General features: G+C 38.6%; 1 protein-coding gene across 4 annotated transcripts in view; it reads right to left on the bottom strand.

Moving 5' to 3' along the window:
- The window catches only part of WASHC3 (WASH complex subunit 3), a 49,511-nt gene extending 25,611 nt beyond the window's left edge, over positions 1-23,900 (bottom strand). Inside the window, exons 1-5 of one of the 4 annotated variants that reach the window (XM_069095249.1) lie at positions 23,667-23,896; positions 21,935-22,033; positions 13,603-13,668; positions 7,694-7,816; positions 3,815-3,922 (exon numbers count right to left, since the gene is read on the bottom strand). In XM_069095249.1, coding sequence (XP_068951350.1) covers positions 3,815-3,922; positions 7,694-7,816; positions 13,603-13,668; positions 21,935-22,033; positions 23,667-23,717 — 447 coding nt within the window. In that variant the 5' untranslated portion in view covers positions 23,718-23,896. Of the gene's footprint in view, positions 1-3,814; positions 3,926-5,371; positions 6,380-7,693; positions 7,817-13,602; positions 13,669-21,934; positions 22,034-23,666 lie in introns of those variants that run through there. The other 3 variants (XM_069095248.1, XM_069095251.1, XM_069095250.1) reach the window with 3 other exon arrangements.
- Between the last annotated feature and the right edge of the window lie 2,587 nt (positions 23,901-26,487).

The raw sequence follows: 26,487 nt of genomic DNA on the forward strand, positions 1-26,487 counted from the left end.
GGATCTTAATTGGAAACCTTACAATACAAACAAACAGTATCCTTTGTGCCCACATGAATTGATGAGGGCTGGAGGTTTTCCATCACATCTGAAACACATACACTGGGAAGACAAGAGACTTTAATAGGTTGGGCTGACGGCTTCTTCAGCAGTGAATCACCAAGGCCAACTTTCATCTCTTCTATAGCTGATCTGTACAAGGTGCCCTCTCTCTTGATAATACCTATGAATCCACGTCACCATTCTCTGGACCACAAGAAATTACTTTTTCCTTTGTGGAAAGAGCCTCATGCCTGTCACTCTAAATATTCAGAGGCGCCTCTTCCCTTTCATTCTCTATTTCTTCCATCTTCCACCACTCCCCCAGGGGTTAGGACTCTATGCTGCCTGATGTGCCAACCTTCCCCCTGTCTACACTAACTGCCACTGATGGGAAAAGGCAGGTCAGTCCAGCTGAGGTAGCAATGTGCCTGAAGAAGAGACTGCAATCAGCATTTATTAGGCTGGTCAAACCACTGTGACCACTGATGAAGTTGGCCTAGGATCCTGAGCACAAGAGCCTGGCAAGCAGCAGTATCCTTCAGAACCATCAGCCTGGTCTCAGCAGCCATTATCATCAGGGAAAGGAGCCCCTGAGGAGATGCAATCTAGTGACTGTGAAACGAATGTCAGCCTTACCTCCTCTTCAACCACTGTCCTGAGATCTGGCAAAGTGAGTCCTCCCCATCAAAGCCCTCTTCACATCAAGTGGCTCAACATTAGGAACTGAAAAGGCTTTCTTAATGGAAAGAAGAGTAAAAATGATGCATTCCTGTTTGCTTTGCTGTTGTGACCTACGTACCCAAGTACCTTTCCATCAGAATGGTAGTAATAACTTCCTCCAAATGTGTGGTTTCCCCCATTAGAATGTGAGCTTCTAGAGGAGGGACAGTCTGCCGTCTCTATTTGTATCCCCAGTGTTCAATATAGTGCTGTGCACTTAAATAAAGGTGTTTTCATTTATTCATTCAAAGCATTTCCTTCCTTAAAGCACATCTTCATTTTTTCTCCAAAAAAAATTTCATTTTCCTTGCTAACATGAAGAACATGGATGCAAATAAGGTTTCCATGGCTATTATGTCACATGGCTATTACAGAAATGCCAATATTGGTGCCTTTCTGCCATCTCCTGGTAATAAACTTCTTGTTCTCCACCTCTACGAGATCCGAAGCCTGGAGAGTCACTGTGGCCAGGTGCTATGTTGCCTACTGGCTCCTCTTCTTAATCAGCTGCCTCTGATGGGCAATTAATCCTCTCCTGCCAAGTCCACAGGGAAACAGGGCAGTCCTCTGAGCAAGGTTAGAAATAAGCATTGCAAAAATAGTCTGAATAGACATGAAGACACTAGAGATTGTCCTGAAAAGCAATGGGGCGTGGAGCTTGAGAATGGCTAAAAAAAACTGTAATAGAGGAATATAATGGAAGATTACTGTACCGTAAGAAAAAAATGAATATGAAGACTTCCCAGAAGCACAGCTGGATTTATATGATGTGGATGGAGAGTGAATAAAATTAGGAAAGCAATGTACACAGTAACTACCAATACTAAAAATGGAAAGACTAATACTGGATGCTCTGTAATTGTGGGGCAGCTACATGGTGCCATAGTGCACAGAGCACCAGGTCTAGAGTCAGGAAGATACATCTTCAGGAGTTCAAAACTGACTTCAGACATTTCTTAGCTGTGTGACCGTGGGTAAGTCACTTCACCCCGTTTGCCTAGGATTCCTCATGTGTAAAATGAGCTGGAGAAGGAAATGGCAAACTATTCCAATATTATAGCCAAGAAAACCCCAAATGGGGTCAGGGAGAGTTGGTTGAGAGCAACAACAAATGTAATTATGACCAATCTTAGCCCCAAAGAAGCCATGATGAAATGTATTTTCCCTCAATTCTTTAACAGACACAGGGGACAACAGCAACAGAAGACTGCATATATTGCCAGATGTGCCTAATTAAAAAAATGTTTTTTAAATTGATATTTTTCGTTTTTGTATTACTTTCATCTCCCAAAATGTCCTTTCCCCACCCTCAGCAAGACAGCCATCTTTTTAGCAAAGAACAAAAAAGGAAAAAAAAATTAGTTCAGCAAAACTAACCAGAACATCAAGTAAGTCCAACAGTATAGACAGTCTTCCATTCCTATATCCCTCCATCTTGGCAAAGAAGGGAGAAGAGGGACTGGTTAGTTTTGCTGAATTTTTTTCTTTTCTTTTTTTTTTTTTACAATGAATGGCATACAAAACAGAAGGGGAGGGGATAGAATCAGAAGTGAAAGGTATGAAACACACACACATATATGTATGTATCATAAATGTTAAAAAAAAAACCCAACAGGCTAATTGGAAAATATTTGGTGAAAACATCAAAATAGTGAAAAAAATGAAACTTGACTTTTCTCTGCTGTCCCTTGAGAGCAGGGACTGTCCTTTGCTTGTCTTTGTATCTCCAATGCTTAGTACAGGGCCCAGTACACAGTAGGAGATCAATAAATGCTTACTTAATAGCATCACAGGATCACAGATCTGAATCTGAAGGGGCCTCTGTTGCTATCTAGTCTAACCTGCTCAATTTAGTTAATATGACTTGAATCCATCCATGGAAGATTATCCTATACTTGTGGATACCTCTCCCCTGGTTTCATGCTCTGGCATACACCACCCGAATTTGTGGGTAACAACAGAAGGGCTTCTTATACTTTTTCTACTCGTGACACCTTCCTCAATTCTTAAATTGTGGATAACGACCCCATATGGGACCCACAGTTTAAGAAGTGCTGAGTTAGGGGCGGCCAGGTAGCACAGCAAGTAAGAGCACCGGCTTCAGTGTTGAGAAGACCTGGAGATCGAATCCCGGGCTCGGACACTTAGCAACCACCCAGAAACACCTGGCCGTGTAACCTTGAGCAAGTTACTTAACCCCGATTGCTTTAAAAAAAAAAAAAGAAGTGCTGAGTTAGATGAAAGATGTTATTTATTTAAATGCTGACATAGATGCATTAAAATGAAAGAATAATCATCATCACCAAAGCAAAGGACATGTTTCTTACCAGTATATGGAAAATTTAGCAATGAATTCTGTATGATTCTCTAAATACTATTTTTCTTAAATACTAATATTCTAAATACTAAATATTCTCTAAATACTATTTTTCTTTTACCTGACTATGTTCTAGCTATCTAAAATCACTCATAACCAGTTTTGAGAAAAGAGAGGAAAAAAGGTTTTGTAAAACTTTTTCTTTAAGTCCCAAATAAAATTCCATCTTCTATCAGAAGCCCTCCTCAATGCCTCTTACTCCTAACTTGTTTGTGTATATATATATGTTTGCATGTTGTTTCTGTACTTGACTGTAAACTCCTTGAAGCCAAGAAATGATTTTTGCTTTTTTTGTATCCCCAGAGCTTAGCATAGTGAAATGTTTATTGACTAATTGATTGTTAATTCTTTCCAAGAGGAAAAAAAAAGAGGTTGACATAAAACTATACTAGGGAACTGTGTTAGTATAAAGATTCAAATCTCCAAGGTTCTATAATTTTTTCAAGTACATACTTGACTACTGACATAAAAACTGTTGTTATTAAATAAGATTGAGTATTATTCTGAATGATAAAACAGAATTAATTAAGCATACTCAGGAAACAGGAGGTCAGGAAGTCTTGGTCAATCAGTTTAGTAGTCTTTCTAGATGGCAAAAAAAAGGAAAGAAAAGAAATTCTCTGAGAATTTTCAAAAGTGGCTGCTAGACAGAGAAGACAGACTAAATCAGCTTACCACTTGAACCATTTTGAGATATCTGGCATATCTTGGATCCTTGGCTACAGTTAAGATATGTTCTGCGGCTGCTTCACATTTCTGTGGTCCAGTGTCTTGTACACTCTTCTGCTGTAGAGAGTATTGTGTATAAATCTTTATATAATTCAGAAAAGGGGACTGTAATTCTATTCACAAAGGATGGTTCTTTTTTTTCTTTAATAATTCTAAAACAATTAACACACTCTAATCCCCCAAAGAAAACAATCATATTTCTAGGATTTGGATTAAAAATAAATTCAGGTATATCTCAAAATATTTATACACACCCAAATAACATTTCAAAAGAGGCTAATTTCAAGTGTGACATACTGTTTTTGGAAAGAGAAACTGTGGTAGGAAAAAAAATCTGAAAATCCTCATAACTGTTAATGTATAGGTCATATATATGAATCATGTAAAAAGACATTATTTAATGACATTTTATCATCATTACTTTAATTTTCAAACTAATCTAAATTGTTTTGGGGCAGCCAATGACATCCTTAAGTATCTAAAGTTGGCTCATCTGAATGTTTCAATTTAATTGTTTAAAGATATTTCTTCTTCTTAGAAAATGGTACTTGGGAGCATTACTGAATGGCAAAAAGAAGCCTATCTCATAGATGAAATTCTCAAGTTTTGAAAGTTTCACATACATATAATTATTGTTTTGAAGGTAGAGAAAAAGAAAAAAATTTAAAAAATATTTGGACTTGTGATTTCATCGGTGAGGTGTAACTCCCAATGTGGAAATTCTCCACACCATTCTAGACTAGCAAATGTCATTTATAATCTTAGAGCATTCAAAGGTTAAGTGACTTGCTTATAGTTACAGGGTCAGTGTCAGAGGAAAAAAATGACCCCAGATCTTCATAACCCCAAGGTTGGTCCTCTAGAGATTCATCATGTCATGCTACCTCTGAGTAAGATTCATACAATTCTCTCAATCTTTTATGTATTTCACACTGATGTATGACCTTTAAAATTAAAATAAATAAAATAAAATAAATACACACACATCATATTAACTAATTTTCAAGTAAATTGAACCCTTCTGCTCATGTAAACATTTCAGATAAAGTTAATGTTCGAGAATTTGAGCCAGTATTGATAGTTACTTTCTGTTCAATGTTCAATTCTCTAGAGCAGAATTTGTCTATAGCTTAATAAAGCAAATTTAAGCAAATCAAAAGGGACCAGAAAGTGCCAGGAAGTGAGTCATTCATTAATGAAGGTCTAACATAAGGAAATCCATTCAGGTGCAGTATGCCTGTCTTCTGAGAGTCCAATATCTGTTTTATATAGTATATGAGACTATATACTACAATCATTACAATTTAAACCATAGCCAAGTCTGACCAAAACCCCAAGTTAGGCTAAGAAGAAATGTCCTCCAAGCTCCCAAAATATCTCAAACTGTTTAACAATCCTAAATGTACTACTAAAAAATTCACACACATTTCATATTTTGTCCACATTTAGGTGAGCATGTTGAGCTGAAACCACTAAAATAATTTAAAAAAAATTCAAACAAGCTTCCAAGAATATATTTTTATTTATGGACAATAAATTTGCATAACAAAATGGAGCGAATTGCAGTGAATACACTTGCTTAATAAATTTTAATTCATAACTCTTAACTCATGCTGTAACCAAGACTTCAGTAAGGTTATATAACATTTTGCATTTCTGCCATTTAAACGACCGTCTTGGATCATCTACCATATCTCTCAACTGGCCCTAATTTTATTTCAGAACTCACCTCAATCTACATGAATTAACTATTGCTCCTATAACAAATGGTAACATCTGACCCATGAAATAAAGGTTGTGGAAAATCAGTGTGACATTTTAATTTAATGCTTCATAACTCCAAATCATGAGCTAGTTCTATACTTAGGCCATAGGTTGAGAGGTATGGATCATGAACACAATGTACATGATTACCCATCACTGCAAAGTTTTCCAAAAAAAATTTGGGGCTGTCTTATTTTAGAAAAATACAGACTTATCAACTGAGTTAATGATGGAGTCAATGCAAAAATAAAATGTGTTCACCAGCATAGCAGTATCGAGATACTTTACATATGTACATCTATTTCAAGATCATGTTGAATAGATTTAAAAAAATTAACCCAACAAATGTGCAACATTTTTACAGTCTTGCAATACATGCAATACTTTACATACATTCCAACTGAACTGATGCACACGTTTTATGTAAAATGGCAAAACATTGTATACCCACTTTATCATAGATACACCATCATTTTATAATCACCCTGAGTTTGTAAAACATGTTAAAAATCTGGTTAAGAGCAACGCTGATTCGTGTTTTTCCTAAGCAAAAAACAGAACAATAACAACAAAAACCCCCAGTCAGTAGTTAATATGCTAGGACTACATTAACTTTTCAAATACACTGTGTAGATAACATTCCATAGCACCACTTAAAAGGCCTAAGCCTGGCCAGAGCCTGGGGCATGGGGAAGAAGGGCTAGGCGTGGGAAAGAGCTGAGGAAAGGGGCCCTGCACACTCTTCTGCTCAGCAGGGGCCGAAATGAGTGGAAAGTTTGGGATGACCTAGACTTGGTATAGGAGGAGGGCCTGAGCAAGGGAGAAACTAGTGGCAGAGAGGATTTAGGTTCAAGGGAGCACTAGGTCAGAGTCTGCCATGAGAACTCAGCCTCTAGAGGCTTACATTAGAACAACTGGGCTGGCCCAAGATGACGGTGCTGAGCAAGGACCTGATGCTGACAAAGGAGAGCTAGGCTGGTCTCTGAGGAGAGAATTAGCTGAAGTTAAAGTGGGGTTTCCCATTGTGAAGATGAAAGTTTTGTTAAACTGTAGGTTAGGGCAACTTTGGTGGGATATGCCTGTACAACTAAAGCTAATTACAAGTGAGTGCATAAAGGAGACAAATGTAAAAATTTCAGAAATCTCATTCAGGGAAAAAGAAAATTTAGTTTGGTTGAAAGAACAAATAATCTCCTAAAGAAAGGAAAATTCCTGTCCAACAACTATAATTTTAAAGTTTTACCCTGCACATATTTTTGGAGGCTTTTATGATAAATGAAACTATACACTGTATACCAAACGAATATTAAATTACCCAACTGCAGGGAATTGTTTCTCTAATCTGTATCCAAAATACATGTCTGAATGTACAGCACAGTAAGTATTTTGTTCACAGTAAGTGTTGAATTAAATATATTTAAATAAAAGTCCTAAAAAAAAAAAGACTACAGACAGAAATACACAATTCCATATAGGTGAATGGATATTATTTAGTAATAGCCGTTTAAAGGATTATAAAAATGGTCTTGCTTATTATTAGTCTTTGAACTAAATACCTCACTGAAATAAATATCTGATGACAAGTCTTTATCTCAAATTGTCCTTACTGGAAAAAAAACTTAAAAAGAACTTTCAATATGCTTTGCAACTGAACAATAGCTTAAATTAAATCCAACAAAAATTGAAAAAACAAACCATTAGCTATGAGAGGTGAAGGGTAGAATCATATTCAAGACTTTTTTTTTCCTAACTCCCAATAATTCATGTTTTCCTTTTTAATAGTTTTAAGGAAAAGATGAAAAAGTTCAATTTTAATCTGAATTTGTGAAATAACCACCCTCCAAAAGCAGGCCACTTGAACAAAGACAAACAGGAAACAGAGGCTGACAATATTTTTATGCTTCATATTTTCTCTCACTTGAAATTTACAATTCGACTCTTAAACACTTTTCCATTTTTCTTTATTTCTTCTTTCCACCCTAGTTGTGCTTCCATCAGGTTCAACCATGAAGACATATTCTTTGGGGAGCAGATATTAGTCCTCGGCACTTAAATACTTACCTCAGATTGAGGAGACACAGATGAGTGTTGACCTGTGGGGGCTTCAGGACCATTTGTAACACCACTAACATTTGCAGTCGATATTTCAAATTTAACATCTTCTAGACCCGGAATAGATGACAGCTGAATATAAAAAGTAATTTCCAACATATGAGGATAATATTAAAAGCAAACCAGGTTCTAGTTATTACTGTTACAACTGCCTCATCAAGTTAGTACTTAGATCAGGGGTTTTGAGTTACATACTCTGGGTGGCGTGATAAGGGTTTTAAATGCACAAAATAAAATAATGTGCGTTTGTAGAAGAAATCAATTATACTAAAATGCAGTTATAAAATTAAAACAAAACAAGTTCTAACTTAGTTATGAACTCCTATCTAGACCATAGAAATTATGGGTATAAAAAATTTCTAAGAAATTCTATGCATTTTACATAGAAAAATATACCAAAGACATACATTGCAGTTGGATTTATCATCATGTCCTATTTTGTTTATAATCTGATTTCGTTTCCATTAATAGTAAACATCTTCCAAGTTGTACGTACCCACAGTGTACTATAAACTTAAATGGTCACTGTGAGGTAAGAACATGGTGACTACCATGTTCTTGATAAGGATTTTGAGAAAATTTCATGCCGCAAGTTAATCAAGAGAGTGGTTAACTGTGAGGAAAAGACCAGCTTCTCAGGAGAGGGCCAAGTGAAGGGCCAGCTGGCCCGAACAACTTCAGTGCAGGCTGCCAAGTCCCCAAGATTTCACAGAGAGGCAGGAATGGACACCAGCTTTCCTCACTGATTCATGGAAATCAAGCTGTATGTCTCTGTTACAGAGGAGGGCTCTATTTTCAGGAAAGAGGAGTCACTGCAAGGTGACACTGATATAAAAAAGGAAATGAACCTCAAGAACATATTTTAAAAGAAAAAAGTAAAATTGAAGTCAGAGGCCAAATGGGCTACCTGGTCTGAATTTCAGTATTATGTAAATGTATCCATTCTAGTTATTAGAAGATACCGGTAATTCCAAATGTGAACACAATCACCTAAATAAGAACTGAGCTATTAAAAAAAATCACCTTTATGAGAAACCCAATAAAATTAGACCCCAAGTCTATCTATACAGAAAGGGAAATGGAGAACAGACAATTGACTGTATAATTATCTCCAAACCCAGTTTTAGAGTAAACTTCCCATTAACTAAAGTGTTTGGGGGATTTTTTGGCTTGATCTAGCTGATATAACACTCCAGTTTAATTCTGTATGTATAAACATCTTTTTTTTTGGGGGGGGGGAAGGGCAAGGCAATTGGGGTTAAGTGACTTGCCCAAGGTAACACAGCTACTAAGTGTGTCAAGTGTCTGAGGCTGCATTTGAACTCAGGTCCTCCTGACTCCAGGGTTGGTGCTCTATTCACTGCGCCACCTAGCTGCCCATCCATCACTGGGTATTGTTCGTAGAGTAAAAAAATTTATGGAAAATTAGGTAATTCTGGAACTTCAAAAATTTAAGAAAAGAACTAAAACAATAATCTTTATTTTGTGGCAGCCTAGAGAGAATTACCAAAGATGAAGCTGCTTTCAATAGGGCAAATATTTTATTTTAGATTAATCGTTCTTTACTAGCATTTCCCAAATACTGTTTTATAGAATGTTAGTAAAAGTTTTATGAGAAATGGTTAGCAATATTTCTGATCAAATATTGAATATATAAAATTTTACACACACACATATACACTCATGTGACAATTTTATTTAAAAATTAAGCATAATTTCATCTCTTTAGTCCCCAAACTACCCTGACTAGTTTATTTTACCCCAGCTATACAATTCGTTGCCATATTTTATTATTTCTCCCTCCACAATATCTCTTTCATCCATTCTTTCTCTCTACTCCCACAGTTGCCACTCAAGGCAGACCCTCATTTCCTCTTGCTTGGATGACCATGATCCCTTCCTAAACGATCTCCCAGTCAAATCTCTCCCCTCTCCATACAGCTACCAAAGTGATTTCCCTCAAGTGCAAGTCTGATCGTGTCACTTTCCTATTCAATAAACTATAATGGCTTCCTCTTTCCTTTAGCTTCAAATAAAGACTCCTCTGTTTAGCTTCTGAAGTCCTGTAGAACCTTGCCCCACCCAGCATACTTTTATAACTTTGTTATATGTTCCTGTGCTTTGTACATTCTACAAATTCAGCCAAATTGGCCTTGCTGTTCCCACAAATGATACTCATGTCCTGTTCCCATTCCTTTGTGCTGCAAATGCCTGGAAGGTAGGTTTTTACACTTGGAATCCTTTGTTTCCTTCAAAACTCTGCTCAAGAGACACCTTCTACCTGAAGACTTTCCCGATCTCCCAGGATGCTCGAGGAGAATGCTTTCCTCTACAAAAACGACTCACCATGTATTTTGGTTGTGTATGTTTATGTATGCCAACGCTGTCTTTCTCACTTGAACATAAGCTCCTAGAGGGCAGGGATGCTTTCATCTTTGTCTTCTTAATCCCAGTCCCTGGCACAAAGCAGCATAAGACATCACCCTTGTGATGTCTTTGGTCCTCTTCAAGAAGGAAGAAGGAACACCAACAGCACAGTGCCTTGAGGGAAGCAGGCACTTGGTCAATGCTTGGTGACTGACTGACGGCCTGCATCCCATTCGCCAAGAACCACCGGTCCAGCTCTTCTGGGTTCTGTCAATCTATCTCAAGCCCCCAGATGCTCCATGGCCAAATAAACTGGCCAAATGCTATTCTCTACTCTACCCCACTCCCTTGTTGCAATGACTGGCACGTACAGAAGACATGTTTGGCTTGGTTTAGAGGTATGGCCAGGACTAAGGAACAGTTTCATCTCCCATCCTTCATCATGTCTGTTCCTCTCTCCTTTCTGAAAAGGCCTCTTAACTGATGACATCACTGAGATTTAGAAACTGGGATGAGAGCATCTTCAATTCCCTTTCTTTGTTCCTGAAAACTCACTATCACCATCCATTCTCTCTTTCTTTCATTTTGTCTCAGAAGATGAAGTATATGTTCCTTGTAAAAACGAATTCTCGGGGCGGCTAGGTGGCACAGTGAGTAAAGCGCTGGCCCTGGAGTCGGGAGGACCCGAGTTCGGTTCCAGCCTGAGACACTTAACACCCACACAAAAATACTAGCTGTGTAACCTTGGGCAAGTTACTTAACCCCAAAATTGCCCTCCAAAAGGCAAAAAACAAAACAAACAAAAAAAAAACACGAATTCTCTCCCTGTGCCCCTGCTCCCCTAGTCTATGGCCTTGCTATCCTAACTGTCCTCTCAAGCATCTTTCTTGCTTGTGATTATTCCTCCCCATCTGCCTACAGATATGTTCAGCTTCTCCCAAAAAGTTATGCCCTGATCATTTTACCTGCCCCAGCCACAGTCCCATTCCTATCTTTCCTTCATTGATGCCAGCATGGCACAGTGCCTAGAGCTGTGTAACAACCATGTAGAAGGCACTTGCTGAGTCACAGTTTTCTTATATGAAGACTGGGGTAATAATCCTATGGATCTATCTCATAGAGCTACGAGGCTCACACAACATAACAGAGATACCATGCTTCACAAATGTCAACATGTTAGACGACTGTAAGCTATTAGGATTATTCATTCTTACATCCTTTGTCCCTACTTCTTTACGACGCACTCTCTTCACAAGCTCTAACTGGCTTTCATTGGCCACCTGGTTCTCTGGGAAGTTACTAAGGACCGCCTCATTCCCAAATCTCAGGGCCTTTTTCTAGCCTTTGTCCTCCTCACCCCCAAACCTCAGGGCCTTTTTCTAGCTTTCTTCCTCTCTAACCAGTCTGGAGCTGACTCCTCTTCCACCTTTCCCACATTTATCCATTGTCTTGACTCTCTTAGTCTTAATGCTGCCATCTCAGTATGACCCGACCTGCCTCTCCTACTAGCAGAGTCTTCTACAAGTTTTTTCCCATCTCAATTCTCTATCTTGCTCCAAACTATTTTTATGCTGATGTCAAACTTCAGGTTCCTCACGCAAAGACTTAGTCATATTTCTCCTACTCAAAACCTTTCACTGGGCTCCTGTTGGAAGTTCAAACCTCTTTGCCATGCATTCAAAGACCACAAACCTACCTATCCAGCTTATGAGTATACCACTATCCTTTGTAAAGTCTGCTATAGAGAACGTGTAAATGTTTCCTACCCTCTGTGCATGCCTGGAATACACACTTTCCTGGATGAATTCCTTCTAATACTTTAAAATGCGATTCAGTGATACCTCCTCCAAGAAGTTTGCCCTGATCTCCTACTTGGTCAAGACCTGTTTTCACCTCTCTTACCGGTTTCTCTTGGTGTTATGTCTATTTATGGCTGAGTCATAGCCCCTCACTAGGGAGTAAGCTCCAGGAGAGCAGAAGCCAATCTTTCTTGAGCTTTCAGTCTCCTCCCTACATACAACAGGCACTCTAGAAACCAATAAAATCTTTTTAGCTCTTAGGTTGTAGAAATGAACTGAGTGACTTTCACTGACCTAAGTAGAGATCAAATCCAGGACGCTGCCCTCAATCACGGGCCAGATATTTATTTAGCCCCTGCTAGGCTATGATGCTCAAGGCACCAGGGATACAAAGACAAAATAAAACAGTCCCTACCCTCAGGAAGCTTACATTCTATTGGTGGAAATAATGTATATATATATATATAATAAAGTAACTGGAGAGGGGAAATTACCAAGAAGAGAAGGGATGAACTGGAGCTGAGCTTCTGAAAGGCACTAGGGGTATTTAGAGGTACAGCTTAGTAAGGAATGCATTCCAGCTGTGGGAAGAGGCAAGGAGAAGGAATGTCATATACAAGGAAAAGGAAATTGATCTTATGGATGGACTGCAGAGGAAAGAGGAGTAATATGTAGTAAGCATGGAAAGGAGAGCTGGGGTCAGATCAAAATGGTTTTTGATTGCTAAGCATTCAATCTAGAGGTAATAGGGAGCCTCTAGATTCCTTTTATTAAAGGAATTTGTTTTGTGAAGCTTGGATTCGGTCAAAGAGCTGCACTTGAGGACCTAGAAGGCCACAAGTTCCCCACCCTTGGTCCAGAGCTTTTCTGTAGAGGGGAGAAACACAGCCAGACCTGAGTTTAGGAATATCATTTTGGCAGCTATGTGGAAGACTGCTTGAAGAGGGAAGAGACTTGATGAAAGAAGACTAACATCTGAGTGTTCCTAGAGCATTAAAACAAAGTACAATTACATTAATCAAACAATAAAATCTCAAGAACTAATATACACTGAGAATTTGTCAGTGATGAAGACAGAGGGACTGAGTCCCAAGCAGCCCTAAAGTGTGTACTAAAACTGAAAGCACAGCAAGGAAATATTCAAGGCCACATCCTTTTATTCCTCAAACTGTGGAACCATTCTAGGAAAGCCTGCTTTTTCTGCTCTGGAGTCTGAATGGGGAGAAAAAGACCACAGACTTCAGCAAATACACATCAAAGGACACTTTCTCCAGCAGTGAAGATGGCAACCCCCACACACACACCTTTCATTTTCTGACTTATTCTATTACTTTCTGTGTTGGTGATTATTTTAAATATTTTACATTTTTCATCCAGTAGTTCAAATTGACAAATATGTCACCTATCATTAAGAATTTCAATGTTTTAAAGAAATTATTTTTTAAAAAATGGTTACTGGAGAACGTGTTACATTTTAGAATGATAATAACAGTTTAGAACAAATCTTATTTGTCTCCCAGTTTCAATTTTTGAAAACGAACAGTGTTGTAAAATGTTAGCTTTCTTACCACATACAAACAAAACGTTAACCTGATTCATTCTGAATTAAGACTGAAACAGTGTCACTTCATAGCTTTAGGATACTGAGAAAACTTTATATATGAAAAAAATAAACTGGGTATAAAGACAAACCTTTGCATCCAAAATATTGAGAGTTGTTTCAATTTGTTGGATCCGAAGAGAAAGAGCTGACAGTTTCTAGAAAAGAAAGAGTTGAGACATGAGAATGAAGTTCACTGGTAAGTATAGAAGACCAAAGGGATACTGGACCAATTTAGGAATGAGAAAAAAAGAGCCATCTATAGATAGATATAGATATGTATACTTGTAAATAAGAAATATAATGTCTCTAGCCTTGGATTCACAATAGTATACACATATAAAAACAGGGGTAACATAAACCAGCTCGCTAGAATTCACTTGGAATAAGATACTACTTTACTACATCAACACATGAGCATATATATTACTGGTTGGATCCACCTTGACTTTCAGGATTCAGAAGTCAAAGGGTGAGATGAGAGTGTTGGGAAATAGGTAATTCTTGTTGAGAAGGATTAACGAGGAAGGAAAAAAAATCAGAACATGATGAAAAAGCAAAAGGAAGCAATCTACCATTAAAATCAAAGATAAACCAGAACTAAGAATTTACCATGCTCTAATTATTCTGCACAATTAAATTACATATACACACATAAACAAACAACAGTATCATCATCTTAAAATTTGATCCATAAACCATTATTTAAAAAAAAAACCCTAACCCTAAACATTACCATATTCAGTCAAACAGTCCAAGACCAGTTGGCCAGGTTGCTACTTGGCGAGTATTTTGCATTCTGACTGTTTGCTGGCACGTTATCAGGATTCTGACTGGCTTATAAACCTAACTTTAACACCCTGAGAATGGTCAATCTGCCAATTTTTTAAAGAGAAATTTTAAAAAATGAATATATAACCACAATGTAGTTAGCTCTCTTACAGAAGACAGTTATTTTTAAGATGAGATTCTTAAAGTCCAGAAGGACATTACTGGAAAAATCAAAGACATCAGAATGTGATTCAGACCAGCTAAGGCCAAAAAAGAAATTCAAAGTCAACAAGAAAACCAAGTTTAACCTTAACCTGCTAGGATTTGTTCACTTAAGTTATTCTGATTGTAACAAATTTAGGGCATTTTCAACAAATTCAAGGTAATAAAAACAATCTGCTGAGATTTATCAAGTCAGTGATTCAATGTTCAAGCTCACATATAAATGTAAGTGGTTTTGCAAAATTCAAATAAGTGTGCATTTTTTTTTAACATAAAAGATTTGTTAAAATCTTAAAAATCAAATTTTGATCAAGGAAATTATACTATATTATGAAATTCAATATTTATAGAAACCATATGATGAATCATTATACAATTATATCTATGAAATCCCTAATGTGTTAGTTCTCTTAATATAGATGTACATACAACTGAGGTAAATTTGCCTGTACTCAGAATGCAAAAAAACAGGATCTGGGGGAAAACAAATGAAACTGAATTTAGTCTGATACATTTGACTCTAATTCATTCAGCTTTGTCTTTTAACATATAAGTCTTCTGAGATTTTATAGGTTCCTTAAATATATGAATGAGTCAATCAAGAGGCAGGCATTTATTAAGAGTCCATTATAGGGGCTTAACCCCAATTGCTTAGGGGTGGCCAGGTGGCACAGTGAGTAAGAGCACCGGCCCCAGAGTCGGGATAACCTGGGATCGAATCCGGGCTCTGATACTTAGCACCACACCCAGAAATAATGGGCCGTGTAAACTTGAGCAAGTTACTTAACCCCAATTGCTTAAAAAAAAAAAAAAGAATCCATTATATACTAGGCACATGATACAAAGGTGAAAATGAAACTCGACCTGTTTGCAAGGAATTAAGATTCTATTGTCATGCACTAGCTCAATCTGAAATGACACCAACAGATTACCTTTGAAAGCTTTTTTTTTAAAAGCAAGATTTAAAAAAAATTTATTTATTTACTTTTAGTTTACAACATTCAGTTCCACTATCCCTTGAGTTCCAAATTTTCTTCCCTTCCCGCCACCCCCCCTCTCCCCCCCAGCTGCCATGGCGGTGTGCAATCAAAAACAGGATCTATAAATACCTTCACATTAAACATTAGGTTGTAAAGGATTATAACCAATGGAATGAACAATGGGTAAGAGGAAACAAAACAAAACAAGAAAAAGAGCAAGTAGTTTGCTTCAACCTGCATTCAGAGTCTGCAGCTCTTCCTCTGGATGTGGACATCTCTCTCCATCATGAGTCTTTTAGAGTTGTCTTATAACCTTACACTGCTACTGCTGAGAGGAGCCCAATCTATCAAAGTCAGTCGTCACACATACATTGTGTCTGTAATTGTGTACAAATTTCTCCTGGTTCTGCTCCCCTCACTCAGCATCAGTTTATATAAGCCTCTCCAGGTTATTATGAAGTCTGTCTGCTCCTCATTTCTTATAGCCCAATAGTATTCCATTACATAAAAGTAAGATTTTGACATTAAGATTGGAGAGAAAATTTCTAGCATGCTGTCAGACAGGTATCCCCATTATAATGCTATATCTAAATTAAATTCACCTGCCCCAAAAGGTACATAAATTTTGAATTAATAACTGGGGTTCACCTTTTACTAGTCCCAATAAACCTCTATGGAAATTAACTTTTAAAATTTGGCTATTAGGACACTTAAAGCCTTTGAGGCTTAACTGAATCTATGAGGATTAATCCAATGAATTCAACAAACATTTATTATCAATTATCACTTATTAACAGAAGTCCCTAAACTATAGTCACTCAATGCCAGCCAGTTTTTTTTCTTTTGTTAAATATTTCCCAATTACATGAAAAATAAATTTTAACAATCATTAAAAAAAATGTTGAGTTCCAAATTCTCTTCCCTCCTATCCCTTCCCCCTTTTTGAGAAGGCAAACACTTTGATTTAGATTATATGAGAGGTCATGCCAAATGTATTTCCATATTAGCCATGTTGCAAAAGAAAACACAAACAAAATGAAACAAAACAAAGAAAGTTCAAAAAGTCTGCATCAATTTGCATTCAGAGTTCATCTGTCCTCTCTCTGTAGGTGGACAGCACTTTTCATCATGGGTCCTTTGGAACTGTCTTGGATTACTGTCTTGATCAGAGCAGCTAAGCCTTTCACAGCTGATCATCTTTACAATATTGCTGTTACAGTATACAATGTTCTCCTAGTTCTGCTCACTTCACTTTGTATCACTTTATTTAAGTCTTACCAGGTTTTTCTGAAATCTTCTTACTTATCATTTGTTATGGCCATTACAATCACATACCACAACTTAATCAGCCATTCCTCAATTGTTGACCATCCCCTTGATTTCTAATTTTTTGTCCCCAAAAAGAGCTGCTATAAATATTTCTGTACATCTTTTTCCTTTTCTTTGATCTCTTTGGGATACAGACCTCATAGTGATATTGCTGGGTCAAAGGGTATGCAGTTTTATAGCTCTTTGGGCATAGTTCCAAACTGTTCTCCAGAATGGCTGGACCAATTCACAACTTTACCAATAGTACATTAGTGTCCCAATTTTTCCATGTTCTCCCCAGCATTTGTTATTTTCCTTTTCTGTCAAATTAGCCAATTATATGGATACAGGGATATAGGGTATGTCAGAGTTGTTTTAATTTGCATTTCTCTAATCAGTAGTAATTTTAGCATTCTTTATGTGACTATTGATAGCTCTGATTTCTTCTTCTGAAAACTGCCTGTTCACATCCTTTGACCATTTATTAACTGGGGAATCAGTCAGACAATTCTTAACAGATACAGGGTTGTGGAATGAAAAAGATAATCTATCTTTGGCTTTGCTGGTGAACAGAATAATTGAAGGGGAATGCTGAAAATAAACGAGTGGCTCTCCCCATGTTTTTAGGTGACAGACTTTGGTAGGACAAAGAGTCTCTTAATAGTCTACCTCACTCACTAAGATCTGTTAGAAATAAAAACAACATACCTCAATACTGAAGGCCTAGGGCTTTCCCTGTTCACTTTATCTGTGCATTACAACAACTGTGAGATCAGTGTTACTATTGTTCTCATTTTCCCTGGGAGGAAGCTATCAAGGGATGTGTTTATCATCATCACTTGTAAGTATCTTGGGTGAGATTTGAACCCAGGCTCCCTGATTCTAAATTCAGTCCTATATCCATTATACTACACTGTCTCTCAAACACAAACTTTTGGTAAAGCATTAACAAATGTACATGAATGAATCACTCATGCTACCAGGAAAAAAAAAAGGATTACCTATTTATATGCGAGAACAGACCAATGACTATTAGTGATTTGTGAACAGTCTTAAGAACTAATTTCCGAGACATGGATATGGACAACAGTTTGAATCTCCTATGGTTGTCTTTTGCCCACTACTCAGTCAATCTGGTGATAGAAAAAAGGTTTTGGGGAACATGAAAACAAAATTGTGTAAATAAACTTAGCCTTGTATCTTAAATTTTATACCTTTTCCCCCCTAAATTATATGTACATACAGATACACAAATATAATAAACTGTATTGTAACAAATTGCTAAGTTTCCATTTTTACAGAAAAACAACCTTAAGTGATTCAAATATTTATGCATGTGCGTTTGTAATGGGATACTGAAAGAAGAGAATACTTAGAGAACATGATTTAAATAATGTGCTGACAATAGGGAATGACAAAGAATTTAGAAAATGGTCCAGCTGTTAGTCCACAAAGTCTGGGAAAGAATGCCAGTTATGTTAACCAGGGCTTTTCACAGATGACATTGGGCCCCAGCAGAATCACAGAAAAACCTCATCCCTCCAAAATGACTGTCATCTAGAAACTCTACGTGGTAGGACTCCACCCCTTGGAGGACAGGCATTGTAACATGATAATACTTTGGTGATCTGATCACCACCACATTTCCTGCACAGAAGGGTCTGTCTGGTGCAATCAATAGTGTGAATGATGTTTTTTTTTTTTGTTTTGGCTTTGCATAGTCTGGATCCAGGTAACAGTGACAATAAGATGTGAATATTGGTTTTCTAGCTACAAGAAGGGGACTTCGGTTCAGCATGAATCCCCACCAAGCAATCACATAATGCTTCTGCAATTGTTTGCAGCCATCATGAACTACTCTTAAATGTTGCTGTGTAATGCCAGAGTAGGTATTGGTGATACTGGTGAATCATGAGAGAAGACAAGATGATGAGTGCTAACCTTTATAGAGCACTTACTTTTTTCCATGCATTGTGCTAAGTTGGGCTTATTAGCTCACTGGATCCACCCAACAACCTTGAGAGGTAGGGACTGTTATTAACTACATTTTATAGAAAAGGAGACTGAGGTGTAACAGAGATGAAGTGACTTGCCAAGGGTCACACAGCTAGAAAGTGTCTGAGGCTGGACTGGAATTCAGATCTTCCTGACTCCAGAGATGCTCCATCTGCTAAGATCTCTGACTACTCTGAAACTCAAGAACGACAGGCCCCTTCTCCAGTGGTCTTCTTCCTCCTCCCTAACTAGAGCAGGAGTTGTACAAACAAGACTGCAAGTGGCAGCAGCATCAATGAAGGGGCTGAATCCCTCCCAATCTGTTCTATCTGAATAGAGAAGTCTCTGAAAAGTTACTGGGCTACTCGGAAAAAGGGCATCATCCAGCAGCAAGCAGCAGTCACCTTCACTTTTCCTTTCTTCTTCCCATCAACCATTGCAGGATTAGATTTGGAGGTTAGAGGGAGTAAGAGATGGGCTGGCATTCTGCCCTCTCCCTCCCACCCACTACACAGATGAGATCATTCTGGTTGAATGAGCTTAACTGGAATTTGAACTCAGGTCCTTCAACTCTAAATCTTGTGTTCTATCTGTTATGTCTCTGCCAAATTATCAATCAAAATAGTAAATATACTAAAAATGGTACTAGAAATGTTTATATTCCTTATATCAACTTGTTTCTTTCTCCTGTAGTCAAGCTACTTTAAAAATCTTATTAATTACCTTCCTCTTGACTGAGAGACTTAGCATTTATTCCATTTTATTTTTTCTTCAATTGTATGATTTTTAGATTTATGAATTAGGTCAGATTGTTAATAGTAAAATTCTGGCCTAGAAAAATTTAAACATCCACAGAATTCAATTTATCCAAATCTGACCTACAAAAACAACAAAAAAGGGACTAAAAAAGGACCACACCCCAGGAATTGTGGGGAAAAATGCATTAACCAGTTGAAGAATGTAAACCAATAATAAAGAATATACCTCAAAATAAAGACCCCACAGAACCAATTTTCAGTTCTAGAATAATTATCTTCCTTGCACTTACAGACAAAAGATAACATTTTAACAGATCATTGTTCTACTAGAAATGATGTATAATTTTTATTTTACATTTCTTAGGAGGCAAGTATAATATTATAGTACAACTGACAATGTGTTGCCTCCACTTGTAAAAGCAGAAAAGTGACTGACTGGGTTGAAGGCTTGCTAATCCATTTAAACAGTGAGGGTAAGTAAGTCTTCTTCCTTTTAGAAGTGGCTTCTCCAGAACAATACTAAGCTTTACTGATAAGGGACTACAGTAAGTTCACATGGTACCTGAAATTTTCTCATTTTTTCCAACAACCGTAGACTTCAGTATCAACCAGTACATTTTTTATGTAACACATTAAAGGACAAAGGGGAAAATACATATTTCATGGCTGAACATATTACACAAAACCAAAATGTTGTGGCTTTGGGCACTGTAAAGTATACACTGCTTACACATTCCGTACTCTACAAGAGAAATACCACTTAAAAAATGAACTTCTTACTACTGGGTTGTGGGTCTACTAATAGCCCAAAAGGGGAACTTGGTCAAGTCATTGGATATATCAGTTTAAGTGGATATTCTTGCCTACTAAAATAATGAGAATGATGAGGAAAGCACAGGGTTTTTGCTAGTCGTGATGTCCAATGTGTTTGAAGAATTTCAGGAAAAATGTATATTGTGAAGGCAATAATGGTTAAAATGCAATATTCTATTTTAAGTTTAGAAAGAGACCCTAGTGCATCCATATTCCTTTAATTAGTGAACTATGAATGGTTCTAGTGACGAAGGGAAAGAGCCCAGTCATTTTTTTCTCTAATGCAATCCTGGTTTGGGTTTAGTTTAACTGAATCTGTAATACTTTGGTTTGGGTTCAAAACACTTCACATGGAAAAATAGAATTTTTACATTTTTTTTCACTTCAAAATATAGCAAGTAAGGTTTTTTTTTTCATTTGAGGGGAAAAAAAAATAGCTGTTTGTGTCTATGTTTGATAGTTCTTCCAAAAAAATGAATCACTATATTTCTTAAAGGTGCTAGTAATATATTTAAAACAGTTTCAGGTAAGCAAATCAAACCCTCCCCAGATTGAAGGAAAAATCACTCTGTATGTTATGTGTACACATTATCTTTTCAAGGACAATGCTTATCAGATTTCCTAATTAAATAGACATTGTGTGTGTGTTTGTGTGTGTACACATATATATAGGTATGGAGAGAAAATTAAAAATAAATGTGGTTTAAATGACTGAAGAAGCACATTGTACTTACTCTCTTATATAAAAACAACTTAAAATGCTTCTCATTCCCTTCATTCTGAATAAATATCCAGTCTGCTAATAACCAAGACGTTCTAATAGGAGCAGAATGACTTATACACATGACTTTGGAGCGATTCCTAATTATCTCTACTAATTTTCATTTAATCAATAATTGCGATCTTCTCCCCTAACAAAAATTTTGGGAGTGGGAGAAGGTATTAAGGAGCATGGAAATATAACCCTGCAAACTTCTCTCAATAAAAAGAAAATGAGAGTAGAGAGATGAAGGAAATCATGGGGCCTAGAAAATTCATGATGCTATGGAAACCACATCTGCTGATGGCTAAATAGAAGATAATTAAAGTTGCTGCCTTCAATGTAGTTGTTAGTAGATATTTTCAAAAGAGATATGATGGTTAGGAAGGCTTGCTGCTAGGCAGCTCAACAAAGTGTTTTTGCATATAAAAAAGTAGAAAGTTTGTGTAATATAGTAGGAAGACAGGGATCCTTTTCTCCTCCTCATACTAGGACTTCCCCATTGTAGCATCTTTATCCACCCTAGAATGGCAGATTTTGCTACTCCCACCCATCATAGAAAGCCTGAATGTAATTACTTGAGTGCTGCTTAAAAAATTCAAAATTCTGAAACAGCAGAAGGAAATAAGTGTAAAATGTCTAGAAAATTACAACTTGCAAGAATCAAATTTAGGTGATTCTAGATGTATAAGAACAAAGAGGTCAAAACAAATGAGTATTGGCCCTGATACCAGAATCAGTTACAACACATTCTTCTAATAAAAAAAAATCACCCCAGTTTCTCTGCCACTCTGAGAATAAACACCAAACAACCTACCTCTTCACAAACTGTAGAAAATCGGTTGAGAAACTGTACAGTATGTACCACAAACTGGTTTAGAAATGCAACAGTCCTTTTCTGTTGAATTGCTGGTACCTGCATTAAGTAAAAACACAACATATTTTGAATAGGAAAAAGGGCTTCTGTTGACTCTTCTAAGTGGTTCAGTACTTTGTGTGAGATCCAGGGCATTGCCAGGAGTAAAAAGAAACTCATTTTGGAGTCAGAGGGCCTGGGTTCCAGTTTGGGCTTTGCAACTCACTACCTATGTGATTTTGGGTCAGTCACTACCCACTACCCCTCTTGAAGTAGAAGAAACTCAGTTTCTTCATATGTGAAATGATAGGATTGAAAAGGATTATTTCTTAGATCCTTTCCCACAAATCCTAGGAGAGTTATCTTTAACTATTTAACGGGTTAACAAATGGAAAAATAATTCTACTTTCTTGACTTAGCTTAGGGAACCAAACTAGGGACAAAGAGTAAAAACAGATCTTGGTCAATACAAGCAGATGCTTCCTAATGATTAGAGACATTCAGCAGTGGAATGGGATGCCTCCAAATGTGCCTAGGGCCAATTCATTAGTGGAAGGAATCTTAGAGATATTCCAGTCCAATGCCCTCATTTTACAGATGACAGAAATGAGGGTCAGAGGCAGAAGTATCTCATCCAAGGGCACATATTCAAGCCCTACACCCAATGTTTCTTCCATACCATACATCTCTGTGGTGAAGTCTGAAGCTGACCAAGAGACACAAGATTCAGAGTATGGAGAATCTGTATTGACAAAAAAAAAACTTTTTAAGGAGAAAACTAAAAGAGGGTATGAGGGGAGACGGGTTAAGTTGTGAATACCCATCTCTGTAACCCAAAGAAATGGGAAATTCTGGGAAAGAATTCGTTTCCTAGGAACGAATATTTTTCTATCCGAGAACAGACATAGTGACCTCCTTTTTAAACCCATTCAGGAGTTTGATTATTTGTAACTTACAGGGATTGGCTTGGTATTAGCAACACTTTGTGGCTTTTTGATGCCAAGAAGAGAGCTTGGATTTGGAACTGGAGGAACTGGGTTTCAATCAATCAACTTAGCACCATGCTAAGTGCTAGGAATACAAAGAGGCAAAAGACAGTCCCTGACTTCAAGGAATTTACAAACTAAAGTTTATCTGTGTGGTGACCTCAAGCATGCTGCTAAATACTGGCGGGCCTCCCTGCTCTCGCCTCTCAATCTACATACAAACTGTGACTCCCAGTCGCTAAAAGAGCAATGCAGAGTCAGAAGACCGGCTCTGCTATGACTTTGGGAAGTCACTCACTTTTTCTGTAGGACTCTATTCTTATCTGATACTGAGGGGCTTGGACCTGATGGCCCAATACAGGGTTCCTTCTAGATGATCTGTGAGAGAAACGGGTTTGGATCAGGCCTAGAGCTAATAGGGACATGGGAGGTATCTAGTCTGACTCCCTAATTTTACAGATGGGGAAACTGAGGCACAAAGCTCCCAGGATCATGGATTTGGGTCTGGAAGGGCCCTGAGAGGCATCTGGTCTGACCCCCTCATTATATAGATGAGGAAAGGGAGATTCATAGAGCAGAACTGACTTGCCTAAGGTCAGAAAGACACTAAACATCTTCTCTTGGCTTCAGTTTCGTTCTCTGTCAAGCGAGAGGACTGGTCTCCGTGACCCTGTGACCCCCGGGAGTGACCCTCCTCCCCTACCAACCTTGGTCAGGTCTATGCCCGACCCCATCAGAGGCAGTCCGTCCTCGTCCATGGCCCCGGCGAGCGGGCTTTCCCAGCCCAGCCGGACCCCGGGAGCGGCTCCTGACCGGTTCCCTCAGTCAGAGGTCCCACGGCCCTTTTCCCCCCGGAAGTGGACACAGCGAACAGCCAGGGTCTCTGCGCCTGCGGAGACCAACCGGGCCCTGCGCACAAGGCCTTTTGGGAGCCGTAGTTTAATTCAGAGCCTCCCATTGGCTCTGAGCCTACGGAAGAAAGCAACCTCCCCAGGCCCCTTCCGCACCGCCTTCTGGGAACTGTAGTTTTTTTCTTCTACTCTCGCACTGGAGAAGTCGAAGGCGCATGCTCACAATGGTGCTCGGAAAGTTAGAGAAACAGTCAGACTTGGATAGAACTAAAACCAATCTCAGAGCTAGAAAGAGAGCTTTGGTGGCCAGGTATGCAGGTGTGAACTTAGGGCCATAGCTTCGGAGTTGAGAACTACACGTGTACTTAGGGTCTTAACTCCAGAGCTGAAAGGTGGCTAGATGACCACACCTATACTTAGGATCCTGGCTGTACAGTGGGGAGGGTGCTCAGGGGGCCCGGTGACCACACCTATATTTAGGGTCTTACTCCAGAGTAAGGAGGGAGCTCAGGGGACCAAGTAACTATACCTGTACTTAAGGTCTTGACTCCAGGGCTGAGAAGTGTCACCAGCTGGCCAGGTGACCACACACATTCTTAGCGGTCCTAACTACAGAGGTGGGAGGGAGCTTAGGTGGCCACTTATCCACCTAGCCATGCCTGTATATAAGGTTATGGCTCCAGAGCTAGGAGTAACCCCAAAGGCTATCTAGTTCCAATTCCCTTATTTTACCATAGAGAAAATTGAGGCCCAGGGAGGCTGAGCGACTTGCGTAATATTTGGATTCATATTGGGCTGACATTTAAGTGGAGTCAAGTTATTCAGAGCGTCATTGATCTGTGCTCTGAATAATGGAAACTGCTGGTATTACATCTTTGTAGCTCTCAGAAGTGATAACTTCTCTGCACTGGTTTCTGAATGCAGTTAGTGTGTGTTGTCTGTCAGTTACATCTGACTGTTCGGGACCCCCTTTAGGGTCTTCTTGTCAAAGATACTGGAGCAGTTTGCCATTTCCTTCTCCAGCTCATTTTATAGATGAGGAAGCTGAGGTAAATAGTAAGTGACTTACCCAGGGTCACACAGCTAGTGAATGATGGGGTACCTGGGGTCTAGATCAATTTGTGAAACCAACTTGTAAAACCAGTCTGTTCAGTTGTAACTAATTTGTCCTTTCCGATCCTTGAGCTCTGCCCCTTCTTCCTATCCCACACTCCACCTAGGCAACACCCTGTGACCCCTTTGTTCTTACTTAATCTCTTCATTTCTTCTGGGCCTGGCCCACACCCTCCTTTGTCCTTGCCTTTTATCTCCTTCAACCTGGCCCAAATCTTATCTAAACTATTTATTCACATGCTCCTCTTGGTCAGCTCTGATTTTTGTCTATGCACTGAGGCCCCTCCCATCAGGTCAGCCCTGACAATGGCAGCCCTACCCTTTAAAGGTTGTAGCAGCAAGCACCCCAAGCATCCTCCGGGTTTGCTACCAACACAGGTTGTTGGATCTGCTTTGATAAAGGAAAGCAACTCAAAATGGGTTAACAAGCTTACTTTAATCAGTCAGACATATATTGTTTACCTTGTTCAGGGGAAAAAGGTCAGCACCCCGAACTTCAAAGTATACAGGCAGAATTATCAAGACAGAAACAGATCAAGTGGACAGATTTCAAACTGTCCAACCATTACATCCATACCAAATCAACATCTGGGTTTCAACATCTGGGTTTTTCAAAGGGGGGGGTGGTGGTGGTGGCTCTGGACAACAGCTTCCCAGAATCCATATCATATCACAGAACACTTCTCAAAGTGAGCCCCAAAACAAAGCTACACACCAGGGCTTATATAGCCTTCTCCTGGCTCAGACAATGTAACAACCTTATTGACTCACTGGCCAATCAAGAAGTATCTAGTGAAAAACAAGCCTCCCACCCCAGGCTCCAGGTGCATTTTAGCCTAGGGGCAGGGAAGATCTTTAAATTTGCATTCCCATTACAAAGGTAAAAGGCATGTACCCCTCTCACTTGCAGGTCCCCTAAAGGACTCTTGCCCCCTTCTCATAGAAGCGTAACAATAAACTTGTACAACTCTCACTCCAATTAAGCCTGAGACCTTGAATTCTTTCCAGAGATATTGCAGGTTTTCTGGTCTTAGATAAGATCATAATTCCTGCTGAACCTATTGGGATCCCCTCCCCCATCAGTAAGTGTCTAAGATAGGATTTGAAATCATGAATCTTCCTGATTCCAAGCCCAGTGCTCTATTCATTGTCCCACCCAGCCATCTATGTATCTAGTGTAGAATGCTAAAAATTGGTACATGAATAGATGTAAGCTAATTTTCAATGCATTTAGCTGGATTAATGTTATTAGAATGACAGTAACTTTTGTATTTATGTTTTAAATCTGTAGGATTGCTTTATGCTGATGGGGGATGGGATCCCAATAGGTTCAGCAGGAACCCTGATCTCATCCAAGACCAGGAAACCTGCAAGGGTGTCTGGAAAGAATTCAGCCTTGCTTGGAGTTAGAGTTGAGAAAGTTTATTATTACGCCATTATAGTGGGCAAGAGTCTTTTACGGGACCTGCAAGTGAGAGGGGTACATGCCTTTACCTTTAAAGGGTAGGGCTGCCATTGTCAGGGCTGACCTGATGAGAGGGGCCTCAGTGCATAGACAAAGATC

This window comes from Petaurus breviceps, unplaced genomic scaffold (assembly GCF_028583685.1).
Source record: "Petaurus breviceps papuanus isolate PSGF00001 unplaced genomic scaffold, PetGlider_PUasm1.0 225, whole genome shotgun sequence".
Lineage (NCBI taxonomy): Eukaryota > Metazoa > Chordata > Mammalia > Diprotodontia > Petauridae > Petaurus > Petaurus breviceps.